This window comes from Danio rerio, chromosome 23 (genome assembly GCF_049306965.1).
Source record: "Danio rerio strain Tuebingen ecotype United States chromosome 23, GRCz12tu, whole genome shotgun sequence".
In the NCBI taxonomy this organism is placed as follows: Eukaryota; Metazoa; Chordata; class Actinopteri; order Cypriniformes; family Danionidae; genus Danio; species Danio rerio.
This window is the reverse complement of record NC_133198.1, coordinates 49877501-49894686: the sequence shown is the minus strand read 5'-3', so window position 1 is coordinate 49894686 and position 17186 is coordinate 49877501. Positions and strand designations below refer to the sequence as shown.

Genomic DNA, 17186 nt, shown 5'->3' with positions numbered 1-17186 from the left:
GAAATTTGTCTCTTTGCTTTGTTTTTCTCATGGAAATGAAACGTTCTATTTGCTGATGCTGATAATAATCAATCAGTTGAAACTTTTACTGGTTAAGTGTGAATGTCGTTCGGGCAAACAAACAAAAATCACATCTAAAAAAACAAACAAATATTTTCTTTAACACTGGTCATGAAAAAGCAATTACAAATTATTTATTTTATAATAGCTATATAAATATAGAAAATATATGCATGAAAATCTTCAAAGGATCTAAATAATCTGATGAGATCTTAATAAACATTACTCATAAACGAATTACAAAAGTCTTTATTTTATATTAACAAAATATATAGTATTACATATAAAAGATAGAAACAGTAATCTTCAAATAATCCAGAAGCAGATCTGAACGTTTTCTTAATAAACATCGGTCATAAAAAAACAATTACAAATTATTTATTTTATATTAACAAAATAAATATATGGAAAAACAGATTTATTTATTTTGTTAATAATATTATATATAAACAATATAAATGCTGATCTTCAAATAATCTGAACATTTATGTAAACACTGGTCATAAACAAAATCCAGTGATTACAGAAGAACTGATTAGATATTAACAACATATATCCATAAGTGAACAGTGTTAGTGATCTGAGTGCTGGATTAGGCGTTTGTGTAATGAATATGCATAAACTGAAGCAGAGTGTGTGTGTGTGTGTGTGTGTGTGTGTGTGTGTGTGTGTGTGTGTGTGTGTGTGTGTGTGTGTGTGACTGATTGTTCATGTGAACTTCTTAATGAAGCGCAGTTTGAGGTATGCGATGCAGAGGAAGATGAAGGTCATGATTCCCAGAGCCAGATGATTCTGCCATAAACCCCAGGCTGAGTAGTCGATGCCCTGCTCCTGAAGAAACTCCTCGCCGGAGGAACACCTGCCACAATATACATACACACACACACACACACACACATTTACTGACTAGCTTTAACACTGCACGTACACAGCTAAAACATTACGTAATCATTCATTAAAATCAATATCTAACTCAATTTCAAAAACAAAATAAAGTTGAATGCGTGCTGAGAAATAAATAAAAAACATATTTTAAAGTTGCGTTTTGAGAAAAGAGGGGAAAAACAAGTTTATGTGTTGACAAACTGATTTTAAGATGTAATAAACTCGTTTCCTTTTGAGAAAGTTTAGAAAAACAAAAAACTTGTTACATTCCAAGAAAAAGTGTGGGAGAAAAGCAGCATTTAATTAAATGCATTTAAAAAGTCGTGTTTTGAATGAAAGAATGTAAAATTTCAGGAAAACTTTTTTTTTTTTTCTCAGAAAAAATGATCAATTTTGAGGTCATGTTTTCAAGAAATAAACTATTTGAAACATTTGATTTAAAAATGTGTGCTGAAAAAAAATACTAAAATTTGGAGTAAAGTTGAGCTTCCAAAAATAAGAAGTTTCTAAAAAAAAAAAAAAAAAAAATTGAATGAAAATTTAGGTTTATTCTCAAAAACATTCAACCTTTTTCTTGAAAAAAGCTTTTTTTCTAATTGACTTTATTCTCAAATTTTCAGTTAATTCTCAGCATTTTATTTCAAATGTTTTAAGTTTTTATTCAAGCACAACTTTAATCTTGAAATTGAATGTTTAAAGTAAAAAATTCTTGAAAACTGATTTTTTCTCTCTCAAAACAATGAATTCATTCTCAAAATTAAAAAAAAGCAATAAAACATTCTCCAAATTTGAGTTTATTCTCATCAGAATTAAAAAAGTTAATATTCTTTCTCAAAACACGGTTTTGTACTGTTTAAGCATAAGTTGAATTTTTCTTGAAATTTTACACTTTTTAAAAAAAAAAAACACAACTGTTCTCAAAATGTAACATTTAGCCGTAATATAACTTTTACAAATTTTGTGAAGTTATTTTAAGAAAAATACACAAATATCAGAAACAACAGGTCAGGTTAAAAAAAAAAGTTCTACTTGTGCCTTCACAATAAATGTGTAACATTTCAAGATTAACGTCGTTTTCTGAGAACAATTTTCCAATAAAAGGCTGAAAATAAAGTAATTTTGAGAATAAAGTCAATGTTTGGAAAAAGCGTTAAAAAAGTTAAATGCTTGTGTAAAAAATAAACATGAAATGTATTGTTCTTAACACACAACACCAGCTTTTATTCTTAAAATTGTAAAAAAAAGAAAAAAAATTTTTGTAGAAATTAAGTTTATTCTAAACATTAAAGTTTTTTTCTCAAAACGACAACTTTATTTTTAAAACGTTATTCTCAAAACCTAACAAGAAAACTTAACTGGAGTTCAGAAAAACACGTTCAATTTTGAAAATAAAAGAAAAAAACTAAACGTTTTACATTTCAAGATAATGTTCACCTTGTGTTCAGAATAAACGCAAAGTTTTGAAAAAAGAAGAAATTTTTTAAAATAAGATGTTAAAGTTAAGATTTGTGGAAAAAAAAAAAACTTGTTACATTTTTATATTAGAGTAAAAAAAACTCATTAAATTGACAGAATAAAGTCGTGGTGTTTCAAGAAATGAAAACTTTGCATTTTTACGTCACAGAAAGAAATTCCCGATAAAACGTTTCATGAATGAATAAAATAAATGAATAATTTCACATTTTGAAAATAGTTATGATTCTGGGAAGAAAACCTGTATTTAAAAAAAAATTAAGAAACGCTCAGTGCTGCCAACATAGCAGTTTAGTTGCTAGATTTAGCAACTTTTCATACGACCCTAGCAACTATTTTTCAAAAAGCACATAGCAACAAATTCAGCGATTTTTAACATTCGTTTGGTTACTTCTAGCAATTTTTAAAAAGTGACTCAAAAGAGCAGCGGCTGCAGGCTTCACTACAGTAAAATGCTAGCTCAGATTGTTTTCTTAACAGTTAATTCACTGATATTTGTTACGTATAATTGCTGGTAATTTAGTTAGCAATAAACTGAAATAATGCTATTATTTTTGTCACTTTCACAAATGTGTTATTTTAAGTACACAAGCTGTGATTGTTGAAAAGGATGTAGCTGTTCACGATCAGTGTTATAGTCAAAAATAAAAAAATCGTATCAAAAAGTGTCTGTATTTTACAAATAGTCAACTCTATTTTCACTCATGCATTCATTCATTTTCTTGTCGGCTTAGTCACTTTATTAATCCGGGGTCGCCACAGCGGAATGAACCGCCAACTTATCCAGCAAGTTTTTACACAGCGGATGCCCTTACCCATCTCTGGGAAACATCCACACACACACTCACACACACACACACTCATACCCATACACTACGGACAATTTAGCCTACCCAATTCACCTATACCGCATGTGTTTGGACTGTGAGGGAAACCATGCGAACGCAGGGAGAACATGCAAACTCCACACAGAAAAGCCAACTGAGCCGAGGCTCGAACCAGCAACCCAGCGATCTTCTTGCTGTGAGGCGACAGCACTACCTACTGCGCCACTGCTTCACCAACTCTATTTTCATACACGTCTAAATGGACATATTTCAAATAATGTTTTTGTGAGAGGGCCAGTCAGTTTGGGATAACATGAATTATTTTGTATACTACATAAAGATAAAGTTTTGAGTTGTGATTACGCAGTGACCTCATCATCACGCAAAGTAATACATTAATAAGAACCTATTTATTGTGCATCTGGATTTAATGTTTACATAAAATATAGTACACAGAGAGTAGAGACATGACAGCTTAAGCTTGTCAGATACTATGTGATGACATCACTGATATGCAAATTAGTATGTGACGTCATCTGGCAACATTTAGCTACTTTTGGGCAGGTTTTAGCTATTGGAAATAGTTGGCAACACTGGAAATGCTTTCAATTTTGAGAATAAAGCCATGAGTGGAGGAAAAACACGCTACATTTTAAGAACAAAAAAGGTTAAATGTACATATGTCATAATGACCAAAAGAAGACGGAAGTTTTACACCACATTTACACAACACAGGCGGCTTCTTTTATAACTAACATTTGAGAAAAATACAAACACTTTAATGAACCTGATCATTTACTAGAGCCGCTTATTAAACAAGAGCACAGAAATCAGGGTGCATATTTGACATGTTCATAATGTAGGAGACACTCAGACTACATTATAACACACACACACACACACACACACACACACACACACACACACACACACACACACACACACACACACACACACATCATAATACAGTTTATTTTTCACTCACACACTGCCGCTGTTGTTCCTGTTGTCACAGAAGAAGAGACCTGTAAACTCGTTTATCTGCAGAGCCTGAGAAACACACACACACACACACACACATTGTTATGATGTACAGATGTGATTCATTCATACATTTTTTTTTGCTCAGTCTCTATACTAATCAGGGGTCACCACAGCGGAATGAACCGCCAACTTATCCAGCATAAGTTTTACACAGCGGATGCTATTCCAGCTGCAACCCAGTACTGGGAAACACCCATACACACTCACGGATTTTGTGTGTATGTGTGAGAGTGTGTATCTATGTGGGACTGTGTGTGTGTGCGTGAGTGTAAGTGTGTAGAAGTGTGGATGTGAGTGTGTGTGAGACTCACAGAGAGGCCGTATCGAGGAATACTGAAGTACTTCAACCAGTTTAACCAGGTAGCAACACTGGGCAGATTCACCAGCAGACCAGAGAAGATCTGGGAACACACACACACACACACACACAGACACACACATACACACACACACAGAGACACACACATACACACACACACACAATTACAGTTTATTATGTATTGTATGTTGTTAATTTGTGGCACAATTATACCAATATTTCTTTGATTTCATTAATATTTTAGCATACATTTTTATATGTATATGTGATTTTATTAAACAAGAAATCAATTAATGATTAAAAATGACAATACTATAAATACTAAATACTATAAATATGATAATACTGTAAATAATTACAGTCATAATCAGTAAAGAATTAATTATGGCCATTAAATTGAGAAATAAATTAAATAAATAAAAAAAATAATGTATTAAATATTAATATTAAAATAAAAATAGCATTTCCTTTTTTGTTGTCCTGCAGTTAGCAGTGCTTTTGTCAGAATAAAGTGTGCTCGTGTGCGTGTGTGTGTGTGTGTGCATGCTGCTGACCATCATGAAGACAAAGCTGATGGTCATGAAGATGTTAGCGATGGCTACGACCGTCTGATCAGCAGAGATGGCTAGAGTCATGGCGGTGGCTGTATACGACACCATGATGATGGAGAACAGGAAGATGAAGAAAGCCTCAGCCGCCGGCTTCAGTCCTACACACACACACACACACACACACACACACCATAATTACAGAGAAGCTATCCTAAAATTATTCAGTCTCATTGCCATATTTGGAAAATTGACGCATCTAAAAAAGTATGGTTATCAGTTTTTGGATTGGTATCAGCACTGGTATTGATATCGGTATCGATATTGGTGTCATTATTCGTATCGGTATCAGTATTTATACCAATATCGGTATTGGTATTGTATAGAATTCAGTACTTGTATTGGTATTTATTGGTATCATTTTGGTATCAGCATCCTTATCAATAACAGTTTTAGTATTTATACTGATGTTGGAATTGGTATAGTGTAGGATTCAGTATTTGTGTTGGTATTTACATTGGTATCAGTTTGGTATCAGCATCCTTACTAGTATTAGTATCAGTATTTATATCGATATCAGTATTGTATGGGAATCAGTATTTGTATTGGTATTTTCATCAATATCGGTATTAGTATCATGTAGGATTCAGTATTTGTATTGTTCAGTATTGTTTTTTTTATTCGTATTGGTTTAGTATCAGTAATCTTATCAGTACTATTTTTAGTATTTATACCGATATCGGTATTAGTATCATGTAGGATTCAGTATTTGTGTTGGATTTTATATTCAAATTGGTTTGGGATCAGCAACCTTATCAGTACTAGTATCAGTATTTATACCAATATCGTTATCAGTATCATGTAGGATTCAGTATTTGTATTGTTTTTAGTTTTTTTTTATTCGTATTGGTTTGGTATCAGCAACCTTATCAGTATTTATACCGATATCGGTATCAGTATCATGTAGGATTCAGTATTTGTATTTTTTTGTTTGTTTGTTTTTTGGTATCAGCAACCTTATCAGTACTAGTATCAGTATTTATACAGATATTGGTATTGTTTTGCTATGTTTGCTAAGTGTTTACATCAGTATGAATGCCATTACCGATACAAACACTAATAGCAAAACAATATCAATACCATGATTAGTGCTGTTTTATTCATATTGGTACATAATACTGATACCAATACTGATCAGAATAATAATATTAAACCTTAACCATTATAACTACTGATACAAATACTGAATAAAATACAATACCAAAAACAATATTGGTATTATATTGGTATTCTTATCAGTATTTGTATCAGTATCTGTATTTATACTGATATCGGTTTTGGTATTGTTTTACTATCAGTATTGGTATCAGTATTTGTATTAATAATGGTATTTATCTTGATATTATCATATTTGTATCAGTATTTTTATCTGTATTGATATCGATATCTGTATTCTTATCCATATTGGTAGTGGTATTTGTATTAACCCTTGTATTGTTATCAGTATTGATATCGGTACTGGTATAGTTATTTGTCTCTGCATTTATACTGATATCAGTAATGGTATTGTTTTGCTATCAGTATTGGTATCAGTTTTAATATTGGTATTGAGTTTGGTATAGATATCGGTAATGATATCAGCATTCTTATGAGCATGGGTACTAGTTTCAGTTTTTGTATCGATATTTGTATTATTTGTATTAGTGTGGATATCGGTTTTGGTATTAGTATTTTTATAAGTATTGCTATCAATATCTGTATTCCTATCTACATTGTTAGTGGCATATGTTTGGTCTCTGTATTGATATTGGTAATGTATCATTATTTATGTCAATATTGGTTTTATGGTATATATCAGTATTAGTATCGGTATTAGTATCTGTATAAGTATTGGTATTAGAATAAGTATCAGGTATCTGTATCATGAAAAAAAAGTGTATGTGCATCTCTTTTCAAAACTAAAGTGAGAATTATTGAATGTGTCTGAATAATGTTGGTTTGATGGTGTGATAAATATGGAATAAGGATTGTGTTATTCTCTGACCGATCATAAAGTAAGCCACGCAGCTGAAGATGACCGCTGGAATGGTGCGCAGCGTCAGGATGTCGGACAGGATCTTGGACAGGAAGTAGACAGACACTCTGTAGTATCCGCTGATGTACTCATGTCTGAGCAGACAAACACACAACATCTGTCAAACACACTCTACAGATGCACACGACAAAACTATTCTGTTTAGATTATAACAATAATCCTGTTAATTACGTTAACTACTAATCATTATACATTATTATTGTTCATGTGACCTGGAATAATTCTTTAGTTTACATTAATACATTTAATCAATGCTTTTCACTCAAGAAAAGAGATTAGTTTAGATAATTAACACAGAATTAGTCATTCAGGATGTTTAAGAGCCGTTAATGCAACTAAACTTTGTGAAAATCCTTAATTTTTATAGTATTTGAAAAACTTACACAAACAGTTTCCTCTCTGCGATGAAGAGTTCAGCTGCTGAAACAGAGCTAAAGCACTGATTAGTGGTGATGAAGAACAGAGCCCCCATCCTGAAACAAACACACACACACACACACACATACACACACAAATATATATATAGTTAAAGTCAGAATTATTCACCCCCCTGTTTATTTTTCCCCATTTTTCTGTGTAACGGAGAGCAGATTTCTCCAACACATTTCTAATCATAACAGTGTTAATAACTCATCTCTAATAACTGATTTATTTTCTTTTTGTCATGATGACAGTAAATAATATTAGACTAGATATTCTTCAAGACACTAGTGTTCAGCTTAAAGTGGCATGTAAAGGCTTCACTAGGGTAATTAGGGTAAAGTTAGGGTAATTAGGCAAGTCATTGTATAACAGTGGTTTGTTCTGGAGACAATCCAACACTAATATTGCTGAAGGGGCGAATAATATTGAGCTTAACATGAGTTTAACACTATTAAACACTGCTTTTATTCTAGCCGAAATAAAACACATCAGACTTTCTCCAGAAGAACAAACATTAGAGGAAATACTGTAAAAAAACACACATATACACACAAACACAGACACAGACACGCATATATATACACACAGAGACACACGCATACATATATAAACACACATACAGGTACACACAGTTCTACGTTTACAAAGACACAGACACATGCACACACACACAAACTTGCATGCATTCACACACAAACACACACGCATGCACACACGCACGCGAAAACACACACACACACACACACACACACCTGTTCTGAATTCCGCTTGAATTCTCCGCCACTCCAAAGAATATGGCTCCAACCACCAGAGCCAGAAAAATCATCACACCAATCTGCACATTAATACACAAATATGAGCTTTTAAATAAACACACACACACACGTCAGCTTGTGCATATAGAGCTGATGTCAGAATTATCAGTCCTTAGGGCTGGGCGATGTCGACCAATTTGGCATTGTATGATGTATAATGTGAAACATGGCGATGGACGATGGTGATGAACATTTTTTGCTATTTCTGCCGAACATTTTGCAAAAACATGCAGATTTATGTGGAATGATTTTAGGTGTATCATAACTAAAAACTTAACATATAATATAAAAAAAACATTTTTAACTTGTATTTAATGTTTACAATGCAAATCCAATTAGATCCACTTCATTGGTAAACAAAGCAAGTCCGCTATATATCTACTAAAAGACAGAATATATACTCTACAAACTGTATTGCAAACAAATCATGTAAACATTTTAATATTACTATGATTACATTACAATAATATTAGTGAAATTAATTTACATAAAGATAAATTTACACAAGCAAATACATAGACTCAATGATGGGCTAAAAATGTGTGGAAATCTGCGGATTTCTGCGCACACAGATTGCGTGTGGGCCTACACATAACCTAATTCAATTCAGCTTTATTTGTATAGCGCTTTTACAATGTAGATTGTGTCAAAGCAGCTTCAAATAAATGGTCATAGTAACTAATCATAAATCAATATAGATAAGGGACACACAAACGGCCTGTCAATCACTTTTCCCGCAGGACTCTGGCATGAATAGGCAGAGTGATCTGTGCCCTTATAATGGCGTCCTCAAACTAGTCTGGTAAAAAAGGTGCAGAAACAGCAACAAGCCAACAGTGTCTGAGGTTTACACTAAAATGTCTGAGTACAAGAGTCAGGGCCGGATTAACCAATGGGCCTTATGGGCACAGGCCCAGGGGCTCGTGTGCACTAGGGGCCCCTGCGAGGGGGGAGAAAAAAAAAAGACTATTTCGGAGTGTCTTTTTAGGCTAATTGCAAATAGCGCATGTAATAAGCTAATAATAAGCTATTCACAGCTTGCGCACATCGATGTCTGATTGACAGAGACAAGAGGAGTAAAGAGCGAGCCAACTATACAGCCTGAGTGGCGCACCTCGTAAAGCGCACAGCAACACCTTTTGACGAGATTGACCATCAACTCGGTTTGAATCCACCATCTGTTGAACTCGTGCTACTTTTTTCCACTACATATCAGATTGGAAACATATTTATTTTTAACAGGAAGGAAACATAAAATTTGCTTTATAAGTTTGTAAAAGCAATACCCTTTTAAAAAAAATTATATACATTAGGGGTGTAACGATTTATCGTTGTACGATTTATTGCGATGCAAAAATGTCACAATTTGCATCGTGGCGTTATGACGATTTGATTACGATATGACGGCTGTTTTCTCTTATTAGTTGAGCTGTTTGCACGTGAGCTACGTTCCACCTGCTGTTGCAAGTTAGCAGACCAAGATGAGTGGAGCTGAAATAGAGGATGGCCCATCCTCTCAAAATCAGACGTCTGGCAACATTTGGGTTGTACAGTCATCGCTTTAGACTCGTCCGCTTTTTGACACGCATACTGGGTCAAACATCCTAAGTTTTAAAGTCTTCACAGTGATTTACATACTTTGCACAGCGACAGGGATACCTCCTAATGGTGTTGAAAGAGTCACATACTGTAATTATAAGGTACAATTCACCCTAAAATATCATTCTGTCTTCATATAATGTTCCCGCCGCAAAATCACACATGACGTGAGCTGACCGTGAGCTGTTACTACAGAGGGCGGATGATAGACGCGCGCATATGGCAAGCCGTTTTAGCATGTAAACCTTTGTTCTGACTATCCATAAATATATTTAGAGATATCTCTAATTATATTTTGACTAGTCATAATTATAATTCGACTAGTCAGAATGACAATTAGAGATATCTGCAATTACAATTGTACTAGTACGAAATCAGATTGGAGATATCTGCAAATATATTATGACTAGTCATATTCCTCCATTGACTTCCATTGAAAAATATTTGCAGATATCTCTAAATGAGTTTTGACTAGTCACAATTGTAATTAGAGATATCTCTAAATGAATTTAATTAAATATGAATTAAATACCTGGAAATGTGGATTTTTTTTTGCACACACCAAAAACCGCAAGTGACCAAGCAAAGCCTTAAGCTCTTACTGTTAAATTCAATTGAATAGAAAGCTTATTTTTTTGCACCTTTACTTAATTTTGTCTCTGTCATTTCAATAATATTTTTAAGAAGTTTTTAAATTGTTTTATTATCCAGAGACAGGCCTGTTTCATTTATTTTCTTAAAGAAGGTTCAGTTTAACAAGTTGAAACAAAAGAAATACATAAAAAATAGTTTACTTGGTAAAATTTGCATTTCAGTTTAATTTTCAATTTTTATTCAAAATATCGTGATACATATCGAATCGTGAACATTATATCGTGATACACATCGTATCGTGAGCTGAGTGTATCGTTACACCCCTAATATACATACACTATAGTTTTATATATAATCGTTTTATTAGTATTTTTATTCAATGCTTTGAAAAATAAGTTAAATCTTTGTAGACTATAAATACATATGTACCATATATAATTTATTTAAATATGTGGCAAACAAATTATAGATTCATTTTATTTTAAAATTATTACATTATTCCTATTTTTTTAATTCAACTATAGGGGTGCGGCTAGGTAGGGGGCCTTACAAGACAATGTGGCCAGGGGCCCCTGAGTTCTTAATCCGGGCCTGACAAAAGTGAAAGCAAAAGAGTGAAGCAGTGTGCTGACGCTGTGACGTGTTATCTGATAGATTTCAATGACGAAGAGTCGTTAGATAGAGACAAGATTAATTAAATGTCACCTTTAACAACTATAGTGAATCGCCATCCAGCGCTACATCCTTGATGAACTGTCCGACCTGCACTGCTCTCTGGGGTTTTGTGCTCAAAGCACCCGCTGACTGCTGGAGCTCAGACGAGCATGTACGCCGCAGCGCATGCCTGTGTGTACGTGTGTGGTCACATGATGTGCGTTTCTGCTCAGGGGCTGTTCAGAAATGCTAAGCGAAACGCCAATGTGGACGTAGATTGTTTTCATTCTAAAATGCCATTTTAAAACTAAGATGTATTCGTGTAAACGGGGCCTGAGTGTGTATTTTTCGTGATCGTGATGTCTATTGGCCGTCGGCAAGCTTATTAGCCCTCCAGTATATTTTTCCCCAATTTCTGTGTAACAGAGAGCAGATTTCTCCAACACTAATCATAACAGTGTTAATAACTCATCTCTAATAACTGATTTATTTCCTTTGTCATGATGACAGTAAATAATATTAGACTAGATATTCTTCAAGACACTAGTGTTCAGCTTACAGTGACATGTAAAGGCTTCACTAGGGTAATTAGGGTAAAGTTAGGGTAATTAGGCAAGTCATTGTATAACAGTGGTTTATTCTGGAGACAATCCAACACTAATATTGCTGAAGGGGCCAATAATATTTACCTTAACATGAGTTTAAAACTATTAAACACTGATTTTATTCTAGCCCAAATAAAACAAATCAGACTTTCTCCAGAAGAACAAATATTAGAGGAAACACTGTCAACATTTCCTCAATCTGACAGACATCATTTGGGGAATATCTGAGAAACAATCATACATTTACAGGAGGGCGAATAATTCTGACTTCAGCTGTGTGTGTGTGTTTGTGTGTGTGTGTGTGTGTGTGTGTGTGTGTGTGTGTGTGTGTGTGTGTGTGTGTGTGTGTTAAATGTCCATGTCCTGTGCCTGTGACCTGAGCGACGGAGGTCTGTGGGTTGAGCATCAGGTTCCTGAAGGTCCTCTTGAGCACCCAGTGGAACTGATGGCAGAAGGAGGTGCTGTAGGTGATGGTTCTGGATTTGGGCCGCGTGCTGTAATCCTGACCCTGAACGATGCGCTGCAGATCAGCGTGTGTCTGCTGGAAGATGGAGCTGCGCTGATACTCCTCCACCAGACGGTCCTCGATACCCTTCAGAGACGAGCTCAGCTGATCCTGGTCTACTACTGACACACACACACACACACACACATATAAATGTATACATGCATGCCCACACACAAGTAAGCACTATGGGTTTCCTCCGGGTGCTCCGGTTTCTAGTCCAAACACATGCGCTGTAGGGGAACTGATCAACTACACTGGCCGTAGTGTATGAGTGTGTGTGTGAATGAGTGTATATGGGTGTTTCCCAGTACTGGGTTGCGGCTGGAAGGGCATCTGCTGTGTAAAACATATGCTGAAATAGTTGGTGGTTCATTCCACTGTGGCGATCCCTGATGAATAAAGGGACTAAGCTAAAAAGAAAATGAAATAAAGTTCTGATTGTTATATATATATATATTTATACAGTGGAGAGATATAGAGCTGTAATGCGCTCTAAACCTGCCGGAACTACTTCAGCTGTGCGTTTATCTGACAATAACCAAACACCTGAGAGTGATGATCAGCCAATCAGACTCCAGCAGAACTGATGTGATCTCAGCATCATGAAGAAACAGATTACACTGAGACTGAGGACATTTTTGAGAACAGCAACTTTTTAATCTCAAAACTCTTGACTTCTCCCTCCTGACAGCAGCGATCTACCTCACCGCTCCTCAGGTATACCTGGCGAGTCAGAGAAGCGCTCAGAATGATGATGATGATGATGATGATGATGATGTGTGTGAAGGGAAGGGAAGTGTGTGTGAGATCATACCCTCTTCATAGAGCTTGTTGAGCGTCACAGCACTGGAGTCTCCATTGATCACATCCAGGAAGAAATCAGCAGGGTTATTATGAGGCTCACAGGTGTATCCTGACACACACACACACACACACACATAGAGAGAGAGAGAGAGAGAGAGAGAGAGAGAGAGAGAGAGGCTGACATCAAGACAGATATGTGTGTGTGTTTTTGTATCTATCTAGCTGAAATGTGTGTGTGTAAGAGTATGAACAATATGAATAATCAGTTGTGTGTGTATGTGTGTGTGTGTGTGTGTGTGTGTGCATGTGCATGTTCAGCTATGTGTGTATGTGTATATAATTGGTTATGTGTGTGTGTGTGTGTGCACTCATCTGGGGTGAAGTGTGTGTTTATGTCTGTTTAGTGTTTTGTACAGATCTGGCCGAAGTATATATTTGTGTGTGTTTGTGTGTGTGTGTTTTCATACAGATCTAACTGAAGAGTGTGTGTGTGTGTGTGTGTGTGTGTGTGTCTGAGTTTTACCAAACTGGCTGAAGTGTGTGTGTCTGTTTGTGTGTGTTAAAGAATGTGTGTGTATGCTGTGTGTGTGTTTTCATACAAATCTATATGAAAAGTGTGTGTATGTGTGTGTGTGTGTGTGTGTGCGGTTATGTATGTTTGGTGTCTCTCTGACTGAAGAGTGTGTGTGTGTGTGTTTATGTATGTTTGGTGTCACTCTGACTGAAGAGTGTGTGTGTGTGTGTTTATGTATGTTTGGTGTCTCTCTGACTGAAGAGTGTGTGTGTGTGTGTTTATGTATGTTTGGTGTCTCTCTGACTGAAGAGTGTGTCTATGCCTGTTCAGATATGATGTGTGTGTGTCTAAGCTTTAGCAATCTGTTTGAAGTGTGTGTGTCTGTATCTGTGTGTGTATGGGAATGTGTGTGTAAGCGTGTTCAGCTGTGTGTGTGTTTTCATACAGATCTGACTCAAGTGTGCCTGTGTGTGTGTATACATATCTGGATGAAGTGTATCTGTGGACGCCTGTCCAGTTGTGTATATATGTGTGTGTGTGTACCGATCTGGCTGAAGTATGAGAGTGCGTCCTGTGCCGGGCCGTGGTACACCAGTTTTCCTCCCACCAGCAGCGTCAGGCTGTCGAAGAGTCGATAGATGGAGTATCTGGGCTGGTGGATGGAGAGGATGATGGTGCGCCCGTTGTTACCCATTCTGCACCCGAACACACACACACACACACACACACACACACACACACACACACACACACACACCCCCACCCACCCACACACACACACACACACACACACACACACACACACACACACCAACAACTTAGTATCTGCAGTGCATTACATCCTAAATATATTACACGTCTGTCTGGAATACTGGATTCTGATTGGTCAGTCATCACATTATCAGGCTTGTTATTCTTATATAAGAACCACTAAATAACACAGACTCATTCAGGCACTGAGAATCACCCTCAGTGAATATGTTCATCCATACACTCACACACACTCATATGGGTCTGCTGCTGGTGTTTCAGACTGTTTGTCTCCATCTAGTGTCTGAATAATGTGCAGGTTAGTGTATACTCCATCAGCTGTTTCTGACTGTCTCCATCTAGTGTCTGAATAATGCGCAGGTTAGTGTATACTCCATCAGCTGTTTCTGACTGTCTCCATCTAGTGTCTGAATAATGCGCAGGTTAGTGTATACTCCATCAGCTGTTTCTGACTGTCTCCATCTAGTGTCTGAATAATGTGCAGGTTAGTGTATACTCCATCAGCTGTTTCTGACTGTCTCCATCTAGTGTCTGAATAATGTGCAGGTTAGTGTATACTCCATCAGCTGTTTCTGACTGTCTCCATCTAGTGTCTGAATAATGCGCAGGTTAGTGTATACTCCATCAGCTGTTTCTGACTGTCTCCATCTAGTGTCTGAATAATGCGCAGGTTAGTGTATACTCCATCAGCTGTTCCTGACTGTTTGTCTCCATCTAGTGTCTGAATAATGTGCATGGTATACTCCATCAGCTGTTTCTGACTGTCTCCATCTAGTGTCTGAATAATGTGCAGGTTAGTGTATACTCCATCAGCTGTTTCTGACTGTCTCCATCTAGTGTCTGAATAATGTGCAGGTTAGTGTATACTCCATCAGCTGTTTCTGACTGTCTCCATCTAGTGTCTGAATAATGCGCAGGTTAGTGTATACTCCATCAGCTGTTTCTGACTGTCTCCATCTAGTGTCTGAATAATGTGCAGGTTAGTGTATACTCCATCAGCTGTTCCTGACTGTTTGTCTCCATCTAGTGTCTGAATAATGTGCATGGTATACTCCATCAGCTGTTTTAGTTTCTGTCAGCTTTGCATTTAATGAAAGAGTTAACAATCATATTACAGCTCAGAACATTGTTTTGTGTGTAATGTTTATGTTGAGTGGCCAACAGCTGTGTAAAAAGCAGGATAAAGTACATCCAGCCGGTGGGTGTTTTCACAGAATAAAGCCTGACAGGTTTATCAGCAGCTGCTGTAGAAGACTAAAGACTAGTTTATTCTGCCAAAACAACCATCCTGGAAGTGCTTTAGCTTGTTTATCATACGGTTTCTTGCCGTATAGTTAGATTTTAATTAATTCATTAAATATCACTTGAGAAATGTTTGAAAAAGAATAATAATTTTGTCCTCAACAGTAAATCGAAGAATTAAAAGGTATAAAATAATTATAAAAAATATCACTGTTTCCAAAATTGTGCAACTTTATTTTTTAGTGTTACAGAGATCGCCCCCTAGTGGAAACACTCAATTATGGAAACAGTGATGACGTAATGAAGCTTCATTTACTGAAATCAGGTGACCTCCCCCATGCTTGATTTAAGCAATTTCAAAACATTCATTTTCCTTCGGCTTACTCCCTTTATTCATCAGGGGTCGCCACAGGGGAATGACCCGCTAACTATTCTAGCATATATTTTACCCTTTCCATTGCCATTGCAAATGCCTTTCATTTGCAGCCTTTCCAGCTGCAACCGATCTCTGGGAAACACCAGACCCCACTCATTCACACACACACACACACACACACACACATACACAATTTAGCCTACGCAATTCCCCTATAGCGCATGTGTTTGGACTGTGGGGGAAACTGGAGCACCCAGAGGAAACCCACGCCAACACGGGGAGAACATGCAAACTCCACACAGAAACACCAACTGACCCAACCAGCAACCTTCTTGCTAACCACTGAGCCACCATGCTACCTTAATTTCAAAACAACAATTTCATAAAAGTTTGTAAAAGTGTGAACGCACTTCTTCAGCAGCATTAGCACAGAGTTAGCAGTGCTAGCGTCCAGACCGGTCGTGGGTTCATCCAGAAACAGCACCGGCGGATCGATAATCAGCTCCATACCGATGTTCGTCCTCTTCCGCTCGCCTCCCGAAACTCCACGAATCAGTTGCGTCCCCACCTTCACAAACAGCCAATCACAGCACAGCTCAGTCTAAACAGCCAATCACAGCACAGCTCAGTCCAAACAGCCAATCACAGCACAGCTCGGTCTAAGCAGCCAATCACAGCACAGCTCACAACTCATTAGACCCAACACTGATAATGAGCAAATATTTGTAACATTAAGTGAGAATTTGTAAACAGTAAGAGTGAGTAGTGTGTGTGTGTGTGTGTGTGTGTGTGTGTGTGTGTGTGTGTGTGTTTTACCCGTGAGTCTGCCACTTTGCTCAGGCCCAGCTCCTGGATCAGTCTCTCCACCTTCTCGTCTTTTTCTCTCTGTTTGATGGATTTCGGGAGGCGTAAAGCAGCAGAGAAACGCAGATTCTCACGCACCGTCAGCGTCCCCATCACTACATCATCCTGACACACACACACACAAATAAACAAACAAATAAACAAACGCACACACATACAAAACCAC

The 17186-nt window shown here is 36.6% G+C and overlaps 1 protein-coding gene across 2 annotated transcripts in view; it reads right to left on the bottom strand.

Annotated features, from left to right (window-relative positions):
* Positions 1–461: 461 nt before the first annotated feature.
* abcg2a (ATP-binding cassette, sub-family G (WHITE), member 2a) overlaps positions 462–17186 on the bottom strand; it is a 30585-nt gene continuing 13860 nt past the window's right edge. Inside the window, exons 5-17 of one of the 2 annotated variants that reach the window (XM_073938712.1) lie at positions 16973–17125; positions 16567–16724; positions 14311–14462; positions 13264–13362; positions 12318–12568; positions 8427–8509; positions 7635–7724; positions 7201–7325; positions 5163–5317; positions 4601–4690; positions 4231–4295; positions 760–919; positions 462–701 (exon numbers count right to left, since the gene is read on the bottom strand). In XM_073938712.1, the coding sequence (XP_073794813.1) occupies positions 769–919; positions 4231–4295; positions 4601–4690; positions 5163–5317; positions 7201–7325; positions 7635–7724; positions 8427–8509; positions 12318–12568; positions 13264–13362; positions 14311–14462; positions 16567–16724; positions 16973–17125 (1572 nt within the window). In that variant the 3' untranslated portion in view covers positions 462–701; positions 760–768. 2 annotated transcript variants of the gene reach the window in all.